The 17667-nt window shown below is 45.2% G+C and overlaps 1 protein-coding gene across 7 annotated transcripts in view; it reads right to left on the reverse strand.

The window, feature by feature from the left end:
• The window catches only part of palld (palladin, cytoskeletal associated protein), a 105315-nt gene that overhangs the window by 6912 nt on the left and 80736 nt on the right, over positions 1–17667 (reverse strand). For 4 of the 7 annotated variants that reach the window (XM_083766508.1, XM_083766505.1, XM_083766510.1 and 1 more), the window contains 7 exons: positions 14790–15494; positions 12426–12609; positions 11632–11736; positions 7241–7279; positions 5538–5759; positions 4360–4509; positions 2228–2316 (listed from right to left, as the gene is read on the reverse strand). In XM_083766508.1, coding sequence (XP_083622634.1) covers positions 2228–2316; positions 4360–4509; positions 5538–5759; positions 7241–7279; positions 11632–11736; positions 12426–12609; positions 14790–15494 — 1494 coding nt within the window. The remainder of the gene's footprint in view (positions 1–2227; positions 2317–4359; positions 4510–5537; positions 5760–7240; positions 7280–11631; positions 11737–12425; positions 12610–14789; positions 15495–17667) is intronic. The other 3 variants (XM_083766509.1, XM_083766507.1, XM_083766506.1) reach the window with 3 other exon arrangements.

Below are 17667 nucleotides of genomic sequence, written 5' to 3' on the forward strand. Positions count from 1 at the left end.
TGAACATGTGAGGCTAAAACTATAGGCTAAGTCTTTACCACCAGTTTGAGAGGGAGTCAGATTCCCTTGCATATTCTGGGGTTCAGAACTTCATGGTGTTGCAGAAGGTTAAAATGTCACACTGACAGATGTTCATTTAATGAACGTCATCACTTGCTTTCTCAGGGGGGCCTTCAAAAACTCCCATCTCCATAACATTCAATGAACACCATTCGTTGAGGGACATTTTTCGTCACCTTTTCGTACGTTCATTTCCTATCTGTCTGTCTGCAGGTCCACCATGACCCTACACCCTAGGCGCTCCCTTCATTCTGTTTCATCACAAAAACAAATTACATCACCGCCCGTGCTGGAGAAAATAAGTACATTTACTCAAGTACTGTACTTAAGTACAATTTTCAGGGACGTTAAATCTACTTGATTGTACAGTTTTTCAATACTACTACTACAATTCTACTCCACTGCATGTCAGAGGCAAATACTTTTTACTCCACTGTAATTATTTGAAAACTTTAGTTACAAGTTAGCCCTTAGTACTACTTTATGAGTAAAATTATGAATACAGTACTTTTACGTGTACCTAGTATTTAAGTAAAACATAAAAATGGGAGTACTTCTTCCAGCACAGTCCATGACCCTAGGTGCTCCCATCACTCTGGTGATGGTTGTTCGGTTGACTGAGCATAAATACACGAGGAGAGGAGCCAAGGAAGGAGACAAGTGTTTAGAAACAACATGAGAGGGAGAGAGAGGAGAGAAAACAAAGAGGCGCTGATTGATATCTTGAAAGCCTCCTCTCTGTCTCTCACTCAGACTGAATAGGAGTCTTATCTGATGTGGGAGTGGACACCTTCGGATCCAATTACAGAACGTTCTGTGTGTGTGTGTGTGTGTGTGTGTGTGTGTGTGTGTGTGTGTGTGTGTGTGTGTCTACGACTGTACGTGTGTGGGTACAAGAGGTGCTTTACACGGGAACTCATTAGACCAATTAAAAAAAACACGAGAGAAAGTGCAAACAAGTATCTCCCCGTCACTGCATGGCAAGGCTGCTTTTTTTCAACCCCTGAACTTCAACTTATGCATCCAGGGTTTGCGAAAATTGACAATGAGGATGTTGTTGTTTTTTCTTCCTGGAAATAAAAATGTCTGGGTTTCCGAGGCTAACATGTTAACATACATTTACAATTTAATTGTTAATTTGTAATATCAAACATATCCGACACATCTACATTACCTGAAAGGAAAGTCAAAAGCAGAGGTATATCCCCTGGCCAATTCAATGTACCCTGAGGTACTTTACACACAGGATTGACAGGAACTCATCAGACCAATTATTAAAAAAACACACAAGAGAGTGCAACCAGGTGGCCCCCCTCTCCGACTAGGCTGCACTGTTCAACCCCCGAAACTAACACTTCAACAACACTAGTGGGATTCGGCTCTCAGAAAAAACATGGCGCTCCAAGTGGTTATCTATCAACAGCCTGTCCGCACCTTAGCAGACTTTTCAAAAGGCCTGACTCCTGTCGAGTTTCGCATTTCAATACAAATAACAGCAGGTTTGTCAATTGGTGTGCGAGTGCGAGCTTGTCCGGCGGTGCAGAGGTTGTGAATAGCCACAGGGAAAGCATGTGTCTGAAGGTTGAGAGTAAAAACAACAAGCAAAGTTGTTGGCCCTCTCTCCATCCAGTCAGCCAATGAGGACATTATTCAGCCCAAGCCAGCCAGCCTGCCTGTAGGTTAATTCAGTGGTTCATGTCAAGAACCTCCAAATTCATATGTAGGCCTATATGGCTGCGGAACCCCTTCTAATAACGTGTGCCAGGGACTGCCAGGAACACCCATAATAGATTGTTCAGCTATTTTTGAAGTATGAACAAGGGTTAAAGTTGTTAAACAGATTTTTATACTAGATTTTGTCTTTGTCGGGTGGAAACCAGCTCATATGACCAAAACTGTTACTTTTCAGGATTCAAATTCAGAAATAGCAATACTCATAGGTCTGCTACTTTTGATCCTTTTGTGTGACACTGTAGTTAGTGTAGTATGATCAAGCAGGGCGTTATTTACAAAAGAAACAACACACATTTAGCTGGGGACCCCCGTGGACCCTGCTCAAGGACCCCTGGGGGACCGCAGACCCCACTCAGAGAAGCATTGGTTATTAGTCAGTCAGTGGGTCATTAATCCAAGCAGCCAGCCAAGTGGGTCAGTCAGGTGGTCTTACCTGCGGATATGACCAGGCGTGGAACGCTGGCTCCTTCCTCGCTGGTTCACTGCCTGAACCATCATCCTTCCTGTACAGCTAACCCTGCCCTGGAAGAGAGACACAAAGAGACAGAAGTACAATTTAACCATTTGGCAGACGCTCTTGAGCAACGTACAATAAGTGTTCAAAAGGCCTTACTGTTTCCCCTTTCACTAATGGTACGGCCCAGATCAGTGCGACCTAGCCTATCTTCTCCCCTTTCTAAATGGTACAGGCCACCTAATCAGTGCCAATTGACATTACTAGTTTCACCTGCTGCCCAGCCCTTTCAGTGCAGTTTTTGTTTGTAACCTCAGAATGCAGTCTTTGCTCGGTGTGAGTGCATCTAAAGTAAGTTGCTGAATTAATGATCAGTCTGGTTGTTATGATTCTTATCTAAGTACTCGGACCCTCGTCTGGTTCTGGTGTGTGACGACCCTTGACATTTCCATGGTTCGGACAGACGGACATACGGGCAGGCCTGCTCCGGGAGAACGAGATTAACATGACACGGAGACTGGGTCACATCAATTCATTCACAAGGTTTATTACACTTACAGGATCATATATAGCTTGGATACTTCATGTCCTACTGACGTCACTGACTAGACATCACAATCACTGCCTGCCAGCACGCGGCCTTCAGCGTGCCCTAACGCAGCTCTTAAAGTATGTTACAGTTCAGTGCACCATACATATATATAAGTACATTGCATATTCACGTACAAGTACCTGTTATCAGTACACAGCATATCATAACACTGGTGACTTTGATTATAGTTTTTGCATAATACATATTTTGTACTGAGATATTTTCTGTAGAATTGATTTGTTTAGACAATAATGGATATTGATGTATATTTTTGTGTGATGTTTTGGGTAATTTAAGAATCCTAACTATGGGATTAATATGTACACCTCTTATCTCCATAATTCAACTTTTTGTTGATCACGTCACACAAAAGTATATAAGAGGTTTCCACCCGACAGAGACGACATGCTATTAAAATAATCTGTACATTGAAACCTAGCATCTGTCTTAAATAACATGCTATCTAAATTACTTTAACATTTGTGGTCAAGAATTCTGAAGAAAAACAAACACAAATGAGTGACCCAAGATATGCCTGCATTATAGTAGCCATATCTTGGTCAGTCCCTAGCATGAACTGAGAAACAAAGAGAGAGACAAAGTGAGATGGACACTCTACACTCGACAGGGATGTAAATACCAAGTAGGTGTTAGAGTTGGAGAGGCTGTTGGAAAGCCAGCAGACTAACTCTCGTGTGACGTCTTTGAGTGATTTCCTGTCTCATGTGACGCCGGCTTCCTCTCTTGGGCACAAACTGTTGTTCTAACACCTATAATATGCTCCTCTAATGAGCGCTGACAGGCAGCCAAAGCACTACAGTAGGTTCTGTAAGTGTGTCTACATTTATGTCTAATGTGTTTGCAACACGTGCACGTGGGTGTGTGTTTCGAGGGGAGTTTCGTGGTGAAACTACAGCCTACTGCGTGTGCAGAATGCAAAGCGACGTGTTGTGAGTTTGTAGATATTTTCACTATGCAACTGTGCAAGTATAAAATTAGGCTTAACCCAGTGATTTTCATCCGTTTTAATTTCAAAGACCCCTAATTTAGGCAATGGATGATGGACCCCAGGATTTGATCGACATTTCTGTCTCTGAGGATTTTACATTGTAGATTGTGGCCACAGTGTTAATGTACAGTAACTGTGTACAAATGGAACCAAATGTAACGGGTCCATTTGGTTACATTTGTACATTCTCAGTTACAGACCTGTAAAGTCACATTTGGACCCCTAGCGGTCCCCAGATCTGAATATTGTGCACCAATGTGCGTTTATTTTTTATTTTTTATTCATAATTTATATATTTTGACTTTAGAAAAAAGTTAAAAACAAAACAAAAAGAATGGCCAATGGCCTACTTATTGCGGGCGCATACCACGTGTATAGGCTGTAATGCCTGACAGCGAGTCAGGGTTCGATTCATCCTGAGCCTGACGACCTTTGCTGCAAGATGTTTCTCATCTCAACTGTGCTATCCAATTTAAAGACCAAAAACAAAACAAACAACAACTGGCTAACCGTTGGGTTTCCAGCCATGATAGTGTAGTTCCCGTCGTCGTCCAGCGAGGCTGCAGCCGTGTGCAGAGAGCAGGTCCCGTCGGCGTCGCGGCTGATCCTGTAGTGTTCACTCCTCTTAGAGATCTGCTTGCCGTCTTTAAACCAGTACACCTGCGTAAAGAGAGAGATAGACGTCAGTCTTTAAACCAGTACACCTGCGTAAAGAGAGAGAGATAGACGTCAGTCTTTAAACCAGTACACCTGCGTAAAGAGAGAGATAGACGTCAGTCTTTAAACCAGTACACCTGCGTAAAGAGAGAGATAGACGTCAGACAAGGCACAATAGTGTGTGACATCATCGTAATACCCGGGAACGCATACTGAGTGGTAAAAAACGACTTTCTGTCCTTGACAGCCCCTACATCCAAACAGAAAAGTCCTATCTGACTGCAATAAATTACGTTAAACTCACTTTGCCACTCGATTTGCCTCTCACTTTATGCATGTGCACTTCGATGTTATATTGGTTGGTTTTTTATTTATATTATTATTTTTATTCTGTTTCAATTCAGTAACTCTTGGAAGAGTAGCCATTGGCAAAAAAAAAGAGATCCTAATAAAGTTGAAGGCAAGTCATGAGTGCTTTGATCTTTGATGCCAAAATCAGCGTGTTCCATCACTTTATGTTTTCCCAACATAAATCAAAATATATGAGATCCCCTCCTCGGTCGGAATGCCAATTTAAAATCATTGTGATTTGCTCTCCTCATGTTGCTGCACTATCTGCACTCCTTTTTATCTGCTCTGTCATCACCCTGTCATTTACACTGTAAATTACTGTAAATATTACAGTACTGTTAGCCCCTGAAGGCCGGGGGGGAGGGGGTGCACAGCTCAGGGAATTGGGGGTCCGCAGCCCTTATCGCAACACACAACGGCATCACATGTCGGCTTGTAGATCAGCTATTTTCACCACAAATTTTATTTTTATACTTTTCACCTATAATGATAATAATAATAATGCCTAAACTAGGAATCTTATCAATCGATTATTTTTATTACATTTTCAATCATCGATTTATTTTTCATAATCAATTCAATCGAGTATTCCAATAAAGGTCTGCGTGACCTAGTTAGGATAGCGATCCATCGCCTGGTGGAGTCATGGCATCAGTGCTGTGCTGTATACTGTACAGTACCTTTGCTTTGGGCTCCCCGTGGACCTTGCAGGAGAAGGTGACCGGCATGCCCTCGAACACCTTGTAGTGTTTGAGCTTCTGGTCGAAGGAGGGCGCCACCCCTTGGACAGGGGAGTCCTCGTCGTGCTGCACGTCATCGTCAGACTCCTCCACCGGGGAGCGCTCCAGACGGAACTCTATCTCGCTGATCAGACGCTGCTCGAAACTAGACACCTTGTACTCCTAGGGAGGGAGGGATAGGGAGGAAGTAGATAGACAGACAGACAGACAGAGAAAACAGTGTTAACTAATAACTATGGCTCTTCGCCGACGGTAATGCGGATGACCAAAAAGACCAACGCGTTAATTTGAAAAGAACGTGGAGACAAGGCAGGCACATTCCAAGGCGTGTGGTGACTTTAATGACTTCTACTGACTCGGTGCTGCTGTGACTCGACGATGAGCCCAGTACAGCCCCTGTTCCTGATGATACACACATAGGTTTATATTTCTATACTTGTGGGGACATCAACATTTTAGGACCGCATTGTGTGACATTGCTGCACAAATAAAGTGTAAAACTCTAACCCCAACCCCTAACCTAACCTCTAAATGTCTTTTTCTCAAATTGTTGGTACTTTTGGCCCTCACAAGTATAGTAATACAAGTACAAACACACACACACACACACACACAACTTTCTCCCCGTTCCCTCCTCGGCCCTCTTTCTCTCCCTCCATCAATCTCTCACCGGTGGCGTTGCGCTGAGGCAGAAGGAACATCTGGCGGGGCCTTGCGGTCTGATGACACATGCCGTGTATAATGACAGGCCGTGGACGCAGCTGTGCGAGCTGAGCTCCTCGCCATGCAAGGGTGGAAGTCCCCCCAACTTCTGATCTAGCCTTCCTAAAGTTGCTATCTCAGCCCAACTGTTTCTGCTTTCTGTGAAATTATTCCTGTATCTGCTATATTTGACAGTACGTTTTCTTACTCTGGATCTTGAAACTTAAAGGTCTATCTAACTTCAGGCAATTTCTTTTCAAATGTTGAAAAGTGGACTTTACAACAGTGTGCATACAGGAATGCACTACTTGTGTCTCAAGGGTGTTTATACTTGGTTGCGCACCGGTGTCGCGCACTGAAAGTAGCCGATCCACGAGCTCACAGCGCGGCATGCTGAGCTTGTTGATCGTCTGTTTTCAGTATCTCTTTCTTGCACCTTCTATTGACTGAAAAGCCCTGAATTCATCCCGGTTTTCTGAACATCAACAGTGTGCGGCATGCAAAGTTGCAGGCAGTGACAAGTGGAGATTGTGTTTAGTCTATGTGAGCAAACTGAAACGGTGACATTAAAACAGTCGGCATGCCATGGCTTCCATCCATCCAACCAACATCACCACTTTTTTTTTAGTGCAGCAACCGATGACCATTATGTCGCATGCACAGATCATGCATGGCAAATATACCCAACCAAGACTTAATCCACATTTAATCCTTGGAATGAGTTCCTTATCGTTCCGTTTGCCACTAGCTCCCTTATCAAGTTCACGCCTAGTCCTGATCCTGGTACCACAAGTGAAAGTGAACGCTTCTGTTACAGTGAAGACAGTGTAACGTGACCACGGCTGCACGTGAAGAGTTGAGTGACCACACACATACAGTAATGAGTGAATGGGAAAACCCCCCAAGAAAGAAAGAATCAAAGTAATTACGGTATGAATAACCTTTTGAGGGACAGATTCACTGTCCGGTGACTTGCCTTCCTGTTAGGAGATAGAACATTGGAGAGGTGTTGTCTGATAATGTGTTTTAGACCGTTTTTCCACATGTGCCTTTGTCATCTTACCTGCTTTCGTACCATAGACTTTGTAACTCTAGTGTACAAATAGTGCATTTGGTTACATTTGAATGAGTTGAATTAAGGATTACAAAAACGTCATCTCAACTACACACACATTTTCAGTATTATAACACAGTTGCATCTTCCATTGGCACTGCTGCAGTATGTATGTATGCCTCACACATTAGCAGGCTCAGAGCCATGCCATGCAATGGAGCAGGGCTTCCCAAACCCTTTTCAGCCAAGATACATGTGTTTGCCCGGGACCCAAATGTACAAAAATGCATGTACTGTACGAAGTTTTACATTTTTGAAAATGTACTCTCGACCCACAAAAACTGGGTCAACGACCCACATGTGGGTCTTGAGCCACTGTTTGGGAAACAACAGCCAATCAGCATGTCAGGCTGGCAGGCCAACAGGCAGCATCACAAACCCTAGGCTCTCCTCAGCGTGCCTATTTACTATTCACATTCTGTTTGACTTTCGACTCTAAAGTCAACATTTATTTTACAGCACTGACAGCCATGTCAGTCTGGTTGTGTAAAGAAAAACAGCACTGCTCAATCTCCTAAAAGGCGTACTTAGAGCTGCTCATTTCTAGCCACTTAAACCCCATATACTTCGTTATAGGCCTCCTGGTTTCTCACTCTACACCAGTGGTTCTCAACCAGTGGTCTGGGAACCACCAGTGGTCTTGAGGGGGTTCCAGGTGGTCCCCAGTTAAACTTAAATAATGGAGAGGTGGTAACCAAATGGAACCTTATAGATCTTTAACTCTTGGGAGTGTAACATGAAACCAATTGGGTTTCATTTTACGCTCCTTAACGTATACTACTAGGTTGTGTTGCAGTATACGTACTGTATACAGGCTGTCTATCATTGTATGTTTTCCTGCTGTTGCTAGTGAGTTGTGACAGGGTACAGTATGTGGCTCAGCTCACTTTTTCTTTCTACCTTACTTATACTCAAAGCTTGTGGTGTCTCTCTCAACCTGCTCCACAGGTATACAAGCCAGGGTGATGACCCCAGACCCCCAAGCTCAGCTTCTCAGTCCTGAGTCCATTCTCCTGTGACATGCTGTGAATGCTGGATCCTAGAGCCTTCCCTAAATCCCTGACCACTGCACTACACCAGAATGCTACACGCAGTACTAAACATCCATGGCTGAGTGAGAAGATGGCATCCAGGAGAATGAGGCTGTTCGGTGCCATTGATACCGGGAGGAAAGTTACAGGCCAGCTAGCCAGATGTATGGAGGATGGAGATGACCGGAGGCGCCGCTGGAGGGCTCGTTATGAACTAGAGAGAGGCTGGCATGGGTTCCACAGTTTGACCTTGGCATCACTTTGATGAAGTCAAGTAGAAGACAACTCAAGGTACGATATTTGTTTTTTGCTTCTTTGCTGCTGCTGCTTGTGTTGTAGCCTATGCGTGTGATTTATTTTTTACCTTTTATTTAACAGGTAAAACCACATTGAGACGGAGTCTCTTTTACAAGTGTGAACTGGCCAAGAGGTAGAAATTTAAGCTGTTCATTTTGGGACCCAGTGACTGGGTGGCAATGAAACATGTTCTGACTGTTTCTGACTCTGGAATTGAATGCTGATGTGAATCTACCGTTTGTATGTTATGTTGTATCTGCCGTTGGGTATATGAATTGTAAGAGGGAACAGTATATGTTGTACAGTACTGTATGTTGTGTTGTATCTGCCGTTGGGATGTGAGTTGTAAGGGGGAACAGTATATGGTGTGTGTACAGTATGTGGCTCTTGATCACACAATAATCCTGAGTGAATTTCAATTTCCTTTTGGTCCGAACTTCAATTGAAGTGTGGCGTTGTGTGGTTGCTGAGGTTCATTGTAAGTATGTGACAGGGTGGCTGTATTGGTTCATGACTGGCATGGTGGCAAAGAATGTTTATGTACAGTAGGCCTTGTCTTTATGTAGGAGAGAGAGAGAATCTCTCTCTCTCTCTCTCTCTCTCTCTCTCTCTCTCTCTCTCTCTCTCTCTCTCTCTCTCTCTCTCTCTACAACAGTGAATATCATCTGCTTTGCAGTATAATTGTGACTTGTCATTGATCTTTGATTGGCCTCGTTTATGTTGTCCCCCCTGATTGATTTGCAACAGTTGTGTAACTGGCTTCTCATTTCAACAGACAGATGTGTTGATGTACAGTATGGAGTCCCCTCAGTGTGGGGGAGACCCCAGGACTGCACAGAACATTTGCCAACTTGACATTCCAGCCCAGTAAGGCCTGATGGAAATGCAGCTTAGTTGAGAGGAGAGAAGTTGAGTTGAATAGAGTTGCAAGCTTCGTGTGACTGTGATGCGGTGAAGAAAAAAAACAAAAAAACTGCCCATCTCAGCTGAAAAGAAAAACTTAGCTAGTCTAAATCAACCCCTTTCAACCAACTATAAGGAGTAATATATATATATATATATATATATATATATATATATATATATATATTTTTTTTTAAATGTAATGCAGTTTTCTACTGCCGCAGTGCCCTGCCCAGCCAGCCTCATCCTAGTGACCCTGTCTGTGACCTGCTAGGTCCCCATACAGCATGGGTTTTCAACCGGTGGTATTGCAGGTGGTCCCTGGCCATACATTACATCATCAGTATATGTATATATGCACGCACGCACGCATGCACGTGCACGCGCGCGCGCACACACACACACACACCCTCACACACACACACACACACACACACACACACACACACACACACACACACACACACACACACACACACACACACACACACATATATGTGGCAAAGACATATATGTAGGCCTGTATGTAATCTCTCCTCTGTACAACAGTGAATATCAACTGCTTTGCAGTATAATTGTGACTTGCCATTGATCTTTGATTGGCATCATGGCAGCCAAATCTATAGGATTGTTAATGTTTGTTTAGAGCACTTTAAGCCCTAACCACACCAAAGGGTCAAGACGGTTTTAGTGTGATATGTCTTGTTGCACATTGACCCACGTTAACCCTAGTGATTCAACGCATGGAATTCAATGGCCCAAACCACACCAAAGGGTCGAGACGGTTTTAGCTCCTTGCAACCGTTTGGACCCAAGGAATTGCATGGTGACCCTTTGGTGTGGTTAGGGCTTTAGAGCCTGCCAAGTATATGGACTTTAATGTTTGTTTAGAGCACTTTAGAGCCAGCCAAGTCAATGGACTTTAATGTTTGTTTAGAGCACTTATAAATAAATTGTTTTCGAGCCAAGTCTATGGACTATGGATTTGTGGCGTTGACAACTATAGTTTCTCACGTGGGAGACCAGGGTTCGAATGCCGAGTAGGTCATAAAAGTTCCAGGGAGTTCCCAGCTAAATGAGTTAATATACTGTCTATAACATCAGTGTAACCACTGACCCCATTTTATACTATATGTTTTATATTCAAAAATGTAAATTCTTGAAAACAACTTGAATTATTTGTAATAACACAAATCTTCTGTTCTGGGGATCCCTGGCAGATATCATTTTGAGGGCTCCTTGATGTGAAAAGGTTTGACAATCGCCAAAATAAAGGACCCAGGCAGTGCGTATGCACACAGAGCTGCCAACTCACTGGCTGCCACTTCTCCGTGGCATTGGAGTGGTTTCCGAGGGGGACAAATGGCTTACAACGGGCCTTCAAAGAGTGTTACTCCCTGGCGCTCGTGTAAGAGCGCTGTTGCGGTTTCCCTGCCAGTGTTCATAAACAGTGCTTTTTTATGGGAGGGAACGGTTTTACTGTGTTTACATCCAGGCTTTCATAACACACTGCTGCTCCAGAAAGCCCTTTCCACGGGGGGCTCGGAAAAGTTGGACGGGCTGTTTTTAGAGGTGGGGGCTCATTAGATAGGAATGTTTTGTATGCAACGGTGGGACATGATGGTGGTCAGACTGTACACGCTATAGTGCAGCGGTTCTCGGACATTTTCACGTCGAGGACCAACAAATGTATATGTATTTGGCCGCAGACCAACATCTGCAAATATTTTGTGCCAGAAGATTCATGTTGTTAAGGTTTTAAAAGTATTCAAAGAAAATGTCTGGGTTTTGGGGGAAATAGCCGATGTATACTGTAGGTTTAAAGTGTACTGATTTATCTTAACAAACTTTGCTGCATGGGGACCCCCTGGAACCCCCTCAAGTACCCTTGGGGGTCCCCGGTACAATTTTGTCTATGCCTATATGTAAGCTCTCTAAGAGACTAGAGGGGTTTAAGTGGTTAAAATGTGGTTAACCCTTTGCATACCTGTGTGACTCCTGTCTCCTCCTCAGTGTCCTGTGTGTTTAGCACTGTGGCTGCGTTGTCTGCTCCCAGCAGCCGGCGAGCCATCTTCTCCTCATAGGTTAACCTCTGGAAGCATGGATTAATTGGCGGGGTCAGCCCGACGGCTTAGTGAGTGAGTGCCACAGCGCGCGCACACACACACACACACACACACACACACACACACACACACACACTTGCCACTCGCACATCACACACACAGTCAACTACTGTAGTTAACCTACTTATTAGGGTGGGATCAATTAAGTCTGATGAATGGATTCAATGGTGGTTCTCAAACTTTTTAATTTAAAGTTAAATTAATGTAGCCTATTTGGTTTTTTGGTTTATATTTGTGTTGTTAAATAGCCTACTGTACAACCTCTTCTTGGCTATTTTGGAAACTTAACAAATCTTGACAAATCATTCTCTCGTGACGGGCCCTGGCAGAAAATCTTTTCAGATGGGGTCCGTGGCCAATTTGGGGGTCCGTGACATGAAAATGTTTGAGAACCTGCTCTACCCAAAGTTATATTTTGCTTTATGATGGAATGAGTGAAAGGAAAGCAATGGTTAACGTTACAAAGGCTGCAGTGTAGTGTAGTCAGCCGTGTTATCAAATAGGTCGTTGGGACTAGATGGTTAATTAGGGTTAACGATGTGTTACTAAACACGCTTGTTGTCTAAATTACCTACCAACACGCTGTCGTAATTGAAAAACAAATACACACACACACTCCACACACACATACAAAACGCCTAAAAGAAGTGCAGACCTGTTGGCCGTTGCTGACGCGCTCCTCCTTGAAGCGGAGCTTCCTCTCCAGGTCTTGGATGACGGCGTCCTTGGTGCCCTGGATGTCCGAGTCGGAGGTGAGCCGCGGGGTTCTGCTGACCGACGACTTCCGAGGGAATGCTCTGCTGAACAGACCAGGGTTATTAGAGTTGAGCTGCCTAAAACTAAACGAGAATAGAGAAATGGATCATTTTAGTTATGTGAAATGTAAATAGAAACTAGGCTTTACAAAAAAAACTATAACAAACGGAAACTGGTTTAGTAATAAATGTAGTTTTAGATTACAATGTTTTTGTTCACCCAAAATAGATGCGTAACATTTCTTTCTAAAATGGGACATTTATGCACTTCATAACTGATTCATGTCAACTCTGTCAGACACACTAAAATCCCTTTTATTTTAATTTATATATATATGAATTAGTTTAATTATAGCTGTAATAATAGTATATAAGAAGACAACAGGTTATGTCAAAAGGCACTATAGAATGCAGGTAAAATGGATGGGCATGCACACAAGTTCAAGTCTCGTTCCCTTTGCAGAATCACTGCATCAGATACTTAAGGAGGACTGAAAAAGGGTTAGGTCATTCAGCAACAAAAACAAAACAGATTCCGTCTAATCTGTAACAGTACCCCTCCTCAACACGTCGCCCCCCCCCCCCCCCCCCCCTGTGTTGGTCTCTCATTAGGTCCTTATCAGGCTCAATGTCCAGCTCTGACATTCCACACAGCGTCTCCTTATCTCTCTGCCCTCGTGCTGGAATGTGTGTGTGTGTGTGTGTGTGTGTGTGTGTGTGTGTGTGTGTGTGTGTGTGTGTGTGTGTGTGTGTGTGTGTGTGTGTGTGTGTGTGTGTGTGTGTGTGTGTGTGTGTGTGTGTGTGTGTGTGTGTGTGTGTGTGTGTGTGTGTGTGTGTGTGTGTGTGTGTGTCTTGATTTAAGGGCTTTTCACGTAAAATATGTTTAAATATCGTTTAAATGATCTCTCAAAGTCAAGTGGCTTTGAGAGAGTGTTCACAGCACAATGAAGACAATGGTGTAATATAGTTTTTTATGGACCATTTTATGGAAATGTTTGCTTTTCTATCTATCTATCTATCTATCTATCTATCTATCTATCTATCTATCTATCTATCTATCTATCTATCTATCTATCTATCTATGATTCAGATCCTGAGGATATCCCTACCACTGCTATATCTATAGTTATTGTGCTTGATGTGAATGTCCCTTTATACTTTGTTTAGCTGAAAATAGCCGATCTACAGTACAAGGCAAGCTCACAGCACACTATGAGCTTGTGAAATGCCCTTGAACTAGCGTGACAGTGGAACGCTAGTTCCTCTCTGACTGGCTAGCTAAACGTCTAGGGGGCTGCCGACATCAACCACCACACACCCCTCCCCCCCATAGGACACTGCAGGGTCCAGGGTTGTCCAGGGTATGCTGGAGGTGCATGTGGGTTTCTGAGAAGTGCTGGTCTTTTGACAGGAAAGAGGGCATGGTAGCATTCTATAGGTGAGCCACCTCCCCCCCGCCTGCCGTACTGTCTGAAACATATGGCGGAATGTTTATTTAACTTGCATAAAAAACATAGCTGTGATTTCTTGTCAATGTGAGGGCTAAGACCCTTGCACCGCACACACGCACGCAAGTGTGCGTTGCGTGTGTGGTGTTCAGAAGGCCCTCTTCACTGTGCTCGCTCCTATAAACATGCTGTGTAAAGAATGTAAACATGTCATGTTGCATCCAGGAGCAGACCTCCAGCCTGCAGCGGACGCCCTGCCTGCCAGCAGGACTCTCTGTCTGAGGGGGAACACACACTGTCACCCTGTAATGTACACACACTACACCGCATGTTACCTAACTCAACGTATACGGAATCTGTGGCTGAGCGTCTCATAGTCAACTGATAGTCAGACTTCATCCACTAATCCGTTGTTTGTATGGGACAATGTTGGGTGATTGGGTCTCCATCTGCTCAAGTGTCTTGAGACTACTTGTTTTTTGACGCTGTGAAGTTGAATTGAATCGATACATCTGTAAAACCCATGTTTCCTGACATACAATCCTGCAGAGATCAAAGTGGCTTACTACTGGACATTGACTATTTCTCATAATTCTGAGAAATTATTTCCCCAAAAACCTTGTATGTTTTGAAATAATAAAATAAGTGCATTGTGCACGCTCCAATAGTAGATCTACAAGCTCACAAGGTGTCTGATCCGTGATGCCTTGTGAGCTTGTAGATCTGTTATTTAGTGATCACGACACCGGAATGCAACAACGGTATATAACTAAGGCTTGAGCCCTATACGGTGCGTATGTACAGTGAGGTACTTACACAGTGCCGTTGCCTTTGGGCAGGCCCAGGGCGTTGACCGTGGGACTCCCCGGGGTGGAGGAGGGCGTGGAGGGCAGCATCGACGACAGGAAGCTCCCAGCTGGGGACGGCGGCATGGAGGTGAATGGCGAGGAGGAGTCGGAGCGCGCCGGAGACATGGCGGGCGGAGGAGGCGGAGGAGGAGGAGGAGGCGGCGGAGGGAAGTCGTGGGCGGCCGGGCCCGACGGGGACGACAGGCTGACGGGGCTGAGGAAGGGCGGCGGGGGAGGCGGGAAGGACGGCGAGGTGGGTGACTCCACACTGGGCGCCCTGGTGAACGGCGGCAGCGTCACCCGGCTGAAGGGCTTGTGGGCCGAGGCCGGGGAGAGAGGCGACGACAGGCCGGAGCCCGCCGGGCCACTCTGGGCGGCCGCGATGAACTGCTTGGGCCGGGCGTAGTTGAAGGTGCTGGTCATGGCTGCTACCGTCGAGGAGGCGCTGCTCTCCAGTTCCTGGAAGGAGGGAGGAGGAGGGAGAGGAGGAGAGGGCGGAGTAGTGGGCGAGGTCACTTCCCGTCGGGGCTCCTCAGGTGGCGGCGGCAGTGGCAGAGGCAGAGGCGGGACTTCCTGCTCGTCTTGCGGTGGCAGGTGCCAATTGGCTGCTGCTACTGCTTCCTGCACCTCCAGGAGGATCTGGTCGTGGAGCTGCTTCAGCTGGAACGAGTTCCTGTAAGGAGGGAAGGAGACACGCTCCCAGTCAGCACTCTGACCAATGAATGGCTGGCATTTTTATAATGGAAGGCATTTTTATAACGCTTTTCCAAGTGCTCAAAGCACTTTGCAACGGTCCATTCATTCATACATTGGGAGGTGAAGCGGCGAACAGTCAACGCCAGCGTCCTCACATTCACATGCCACTGGAGGCAAGGTGGGGTTCAGTGTCTTGCCCAAGGACACTTCAACATGTGGACAGGAGGAGCCGGGATTTAGAACCGCCGACCCATGGATCATTTGAGACCACAGGAGGGAAGTAGACATGCCCCCCCCCATCAGCACTCTGACCAATGAGAGCACATGCAGTAGGGAAGTAGACACGCCCCCCATCAGCACTCTGACCAATGAGAGCACAGGAGGGAAGTAGACACGCCCCCCACGTTAGCACTCTGACCAATGAAAGCACACGGAACGGTGTTTACGTGTGGTTTTTAATGCAGACGGAACGCATTTATCCACTTCCAACCTGATGTTGCTATTTTGGGCATGTCATAATTTAATAAATATTAGTAGAATTATTGCATTTGTAAATGTCCCTCTCTCTTTTTGGGGGAAATAAATAACCAATCTACAAGCTCATAACACGTTGCAATGTGTTGCAGTGTGACGTTGTAGATTGGCTATTTTCACCCAACAGAGTGAGTGTAATTATGTGGCTAAATGGGACAAGGTTGAAAGGTTGAAACAGTCATTCCGTTCAAAGCACCTACCCCCCCCCCCCCCCCCCCCCCCTCCCAGCGAGACCAAGATGTCAAGCACATAATAAAGATGTGCTTGAAATCCACACACACACACACACACACACACACGGCTCAGTGTGACTCACACAGGCCACACGGAGACCGCATGAGGAACATGTTACTGCCTGCAGGCTCTGATCAGCACCGCGGGGGACGGGGGTGGGGGAGGAGTCACACAGATGAACTATATGAGTGTTAATATCGACTCTGAGTTTAAATTAGCCCCCAAGCACTTTATGAGGTAAACACCGCCTGTTCGCCTCTTCTAATCAAACATGTGCCCGCGCGCATGCGCGCACACACACACACACACACACACACACACACACACACACACACACACACACACACACTTAACTTATATGGCTGCTGGGGGCAGATAAGGCCTCCCCCAACAAATATGAGACACGCTGTTAAAAAACTGTTAAGAAAGCAGGCAGTCTGTCTGTCTCTAATTAGGCATAGGGAGCCTGCGCTCCCTATCCAACACACGCTGTCACAACAGCACTGGCAGGGACGTCACCGAGCAGATAACCTCGCGTCACCACACTTTCCACCTCGGAGGAAAGCCTGATATCTGTTCCAAACTGGGGAAATGATATGCGTCCTAGGCTACCGAGCAGATGGGAGCGTTCCTTCTGCCAGTCAGAGGAGACAATTAAGTCACAAGTCATTGAGGTTTAAGTGGATTGAAGTTTAATTCAATCAAGTTGAGTCTAAAGTCATCAAATTTGTGACTTGAGTCGAAGTCAAAACTTGTTAAACCGCATAATTATTATGACGTATACTATGCTAGTTCCATTGATCCAACCCGGAATACAGTCGATAGTTGAATGAAAGTGCCTCTATATACAGTAGTAGAAATAGGTCAACAATACAACGTTTTGTGGATTCATATATTTTTAATGCGTGGCCCCCAGAGCCCCACCAAATGACCGGAACTAAGTTACTATTCACCAAAACCAGACCAGAAAATCTGAACTAACCCTTTAGCAGCAGCTGTGTTAAGTGGTCAGATGGGTGGAGTTTTCAAGTTGGACCTGATCCAGAAAGGTTGGGAACCACATGGTAGACGCTTATTAGCCTGAGTTTACTAAGTGGTTTTGTAATATGGATGGATACAGGGGTGTTGAACGGGAATTAGTGTGTTTTTTATTCTTCTGTGATTACAGGGTGGTAACCGACGAGGTCCCATAGGTTTGTGTGTGTGTGTGTGTGTGTGTGTGTGTGTGTGTGTGTGTGTGTGTGTGTGTGTGTGTGTGTGTGTGTGTGTGTGTGTGTGTGTGTGTGTGTGTGTGTGTGTGTGTGTGTGTGTGTGTGTGTGTGTGTGTGTGTGTGTGTGATTTCTGGGAAGGAAACGGCTGCGCCAGGAGCACGGTCTGATAT

The sequence above is a fragment of the Protomyctophum parallelum genome (genome assembly GCF_964188405.1).
Source record: "Protomyctophum parallelum genome assembly, chromosome: 6".
NCBI lineage: Eukaryota > Metazoa > Chordata > Actinopteri > Myctophiformes > Myctophidae > Protomyctophum > Protomyctophum parallelum.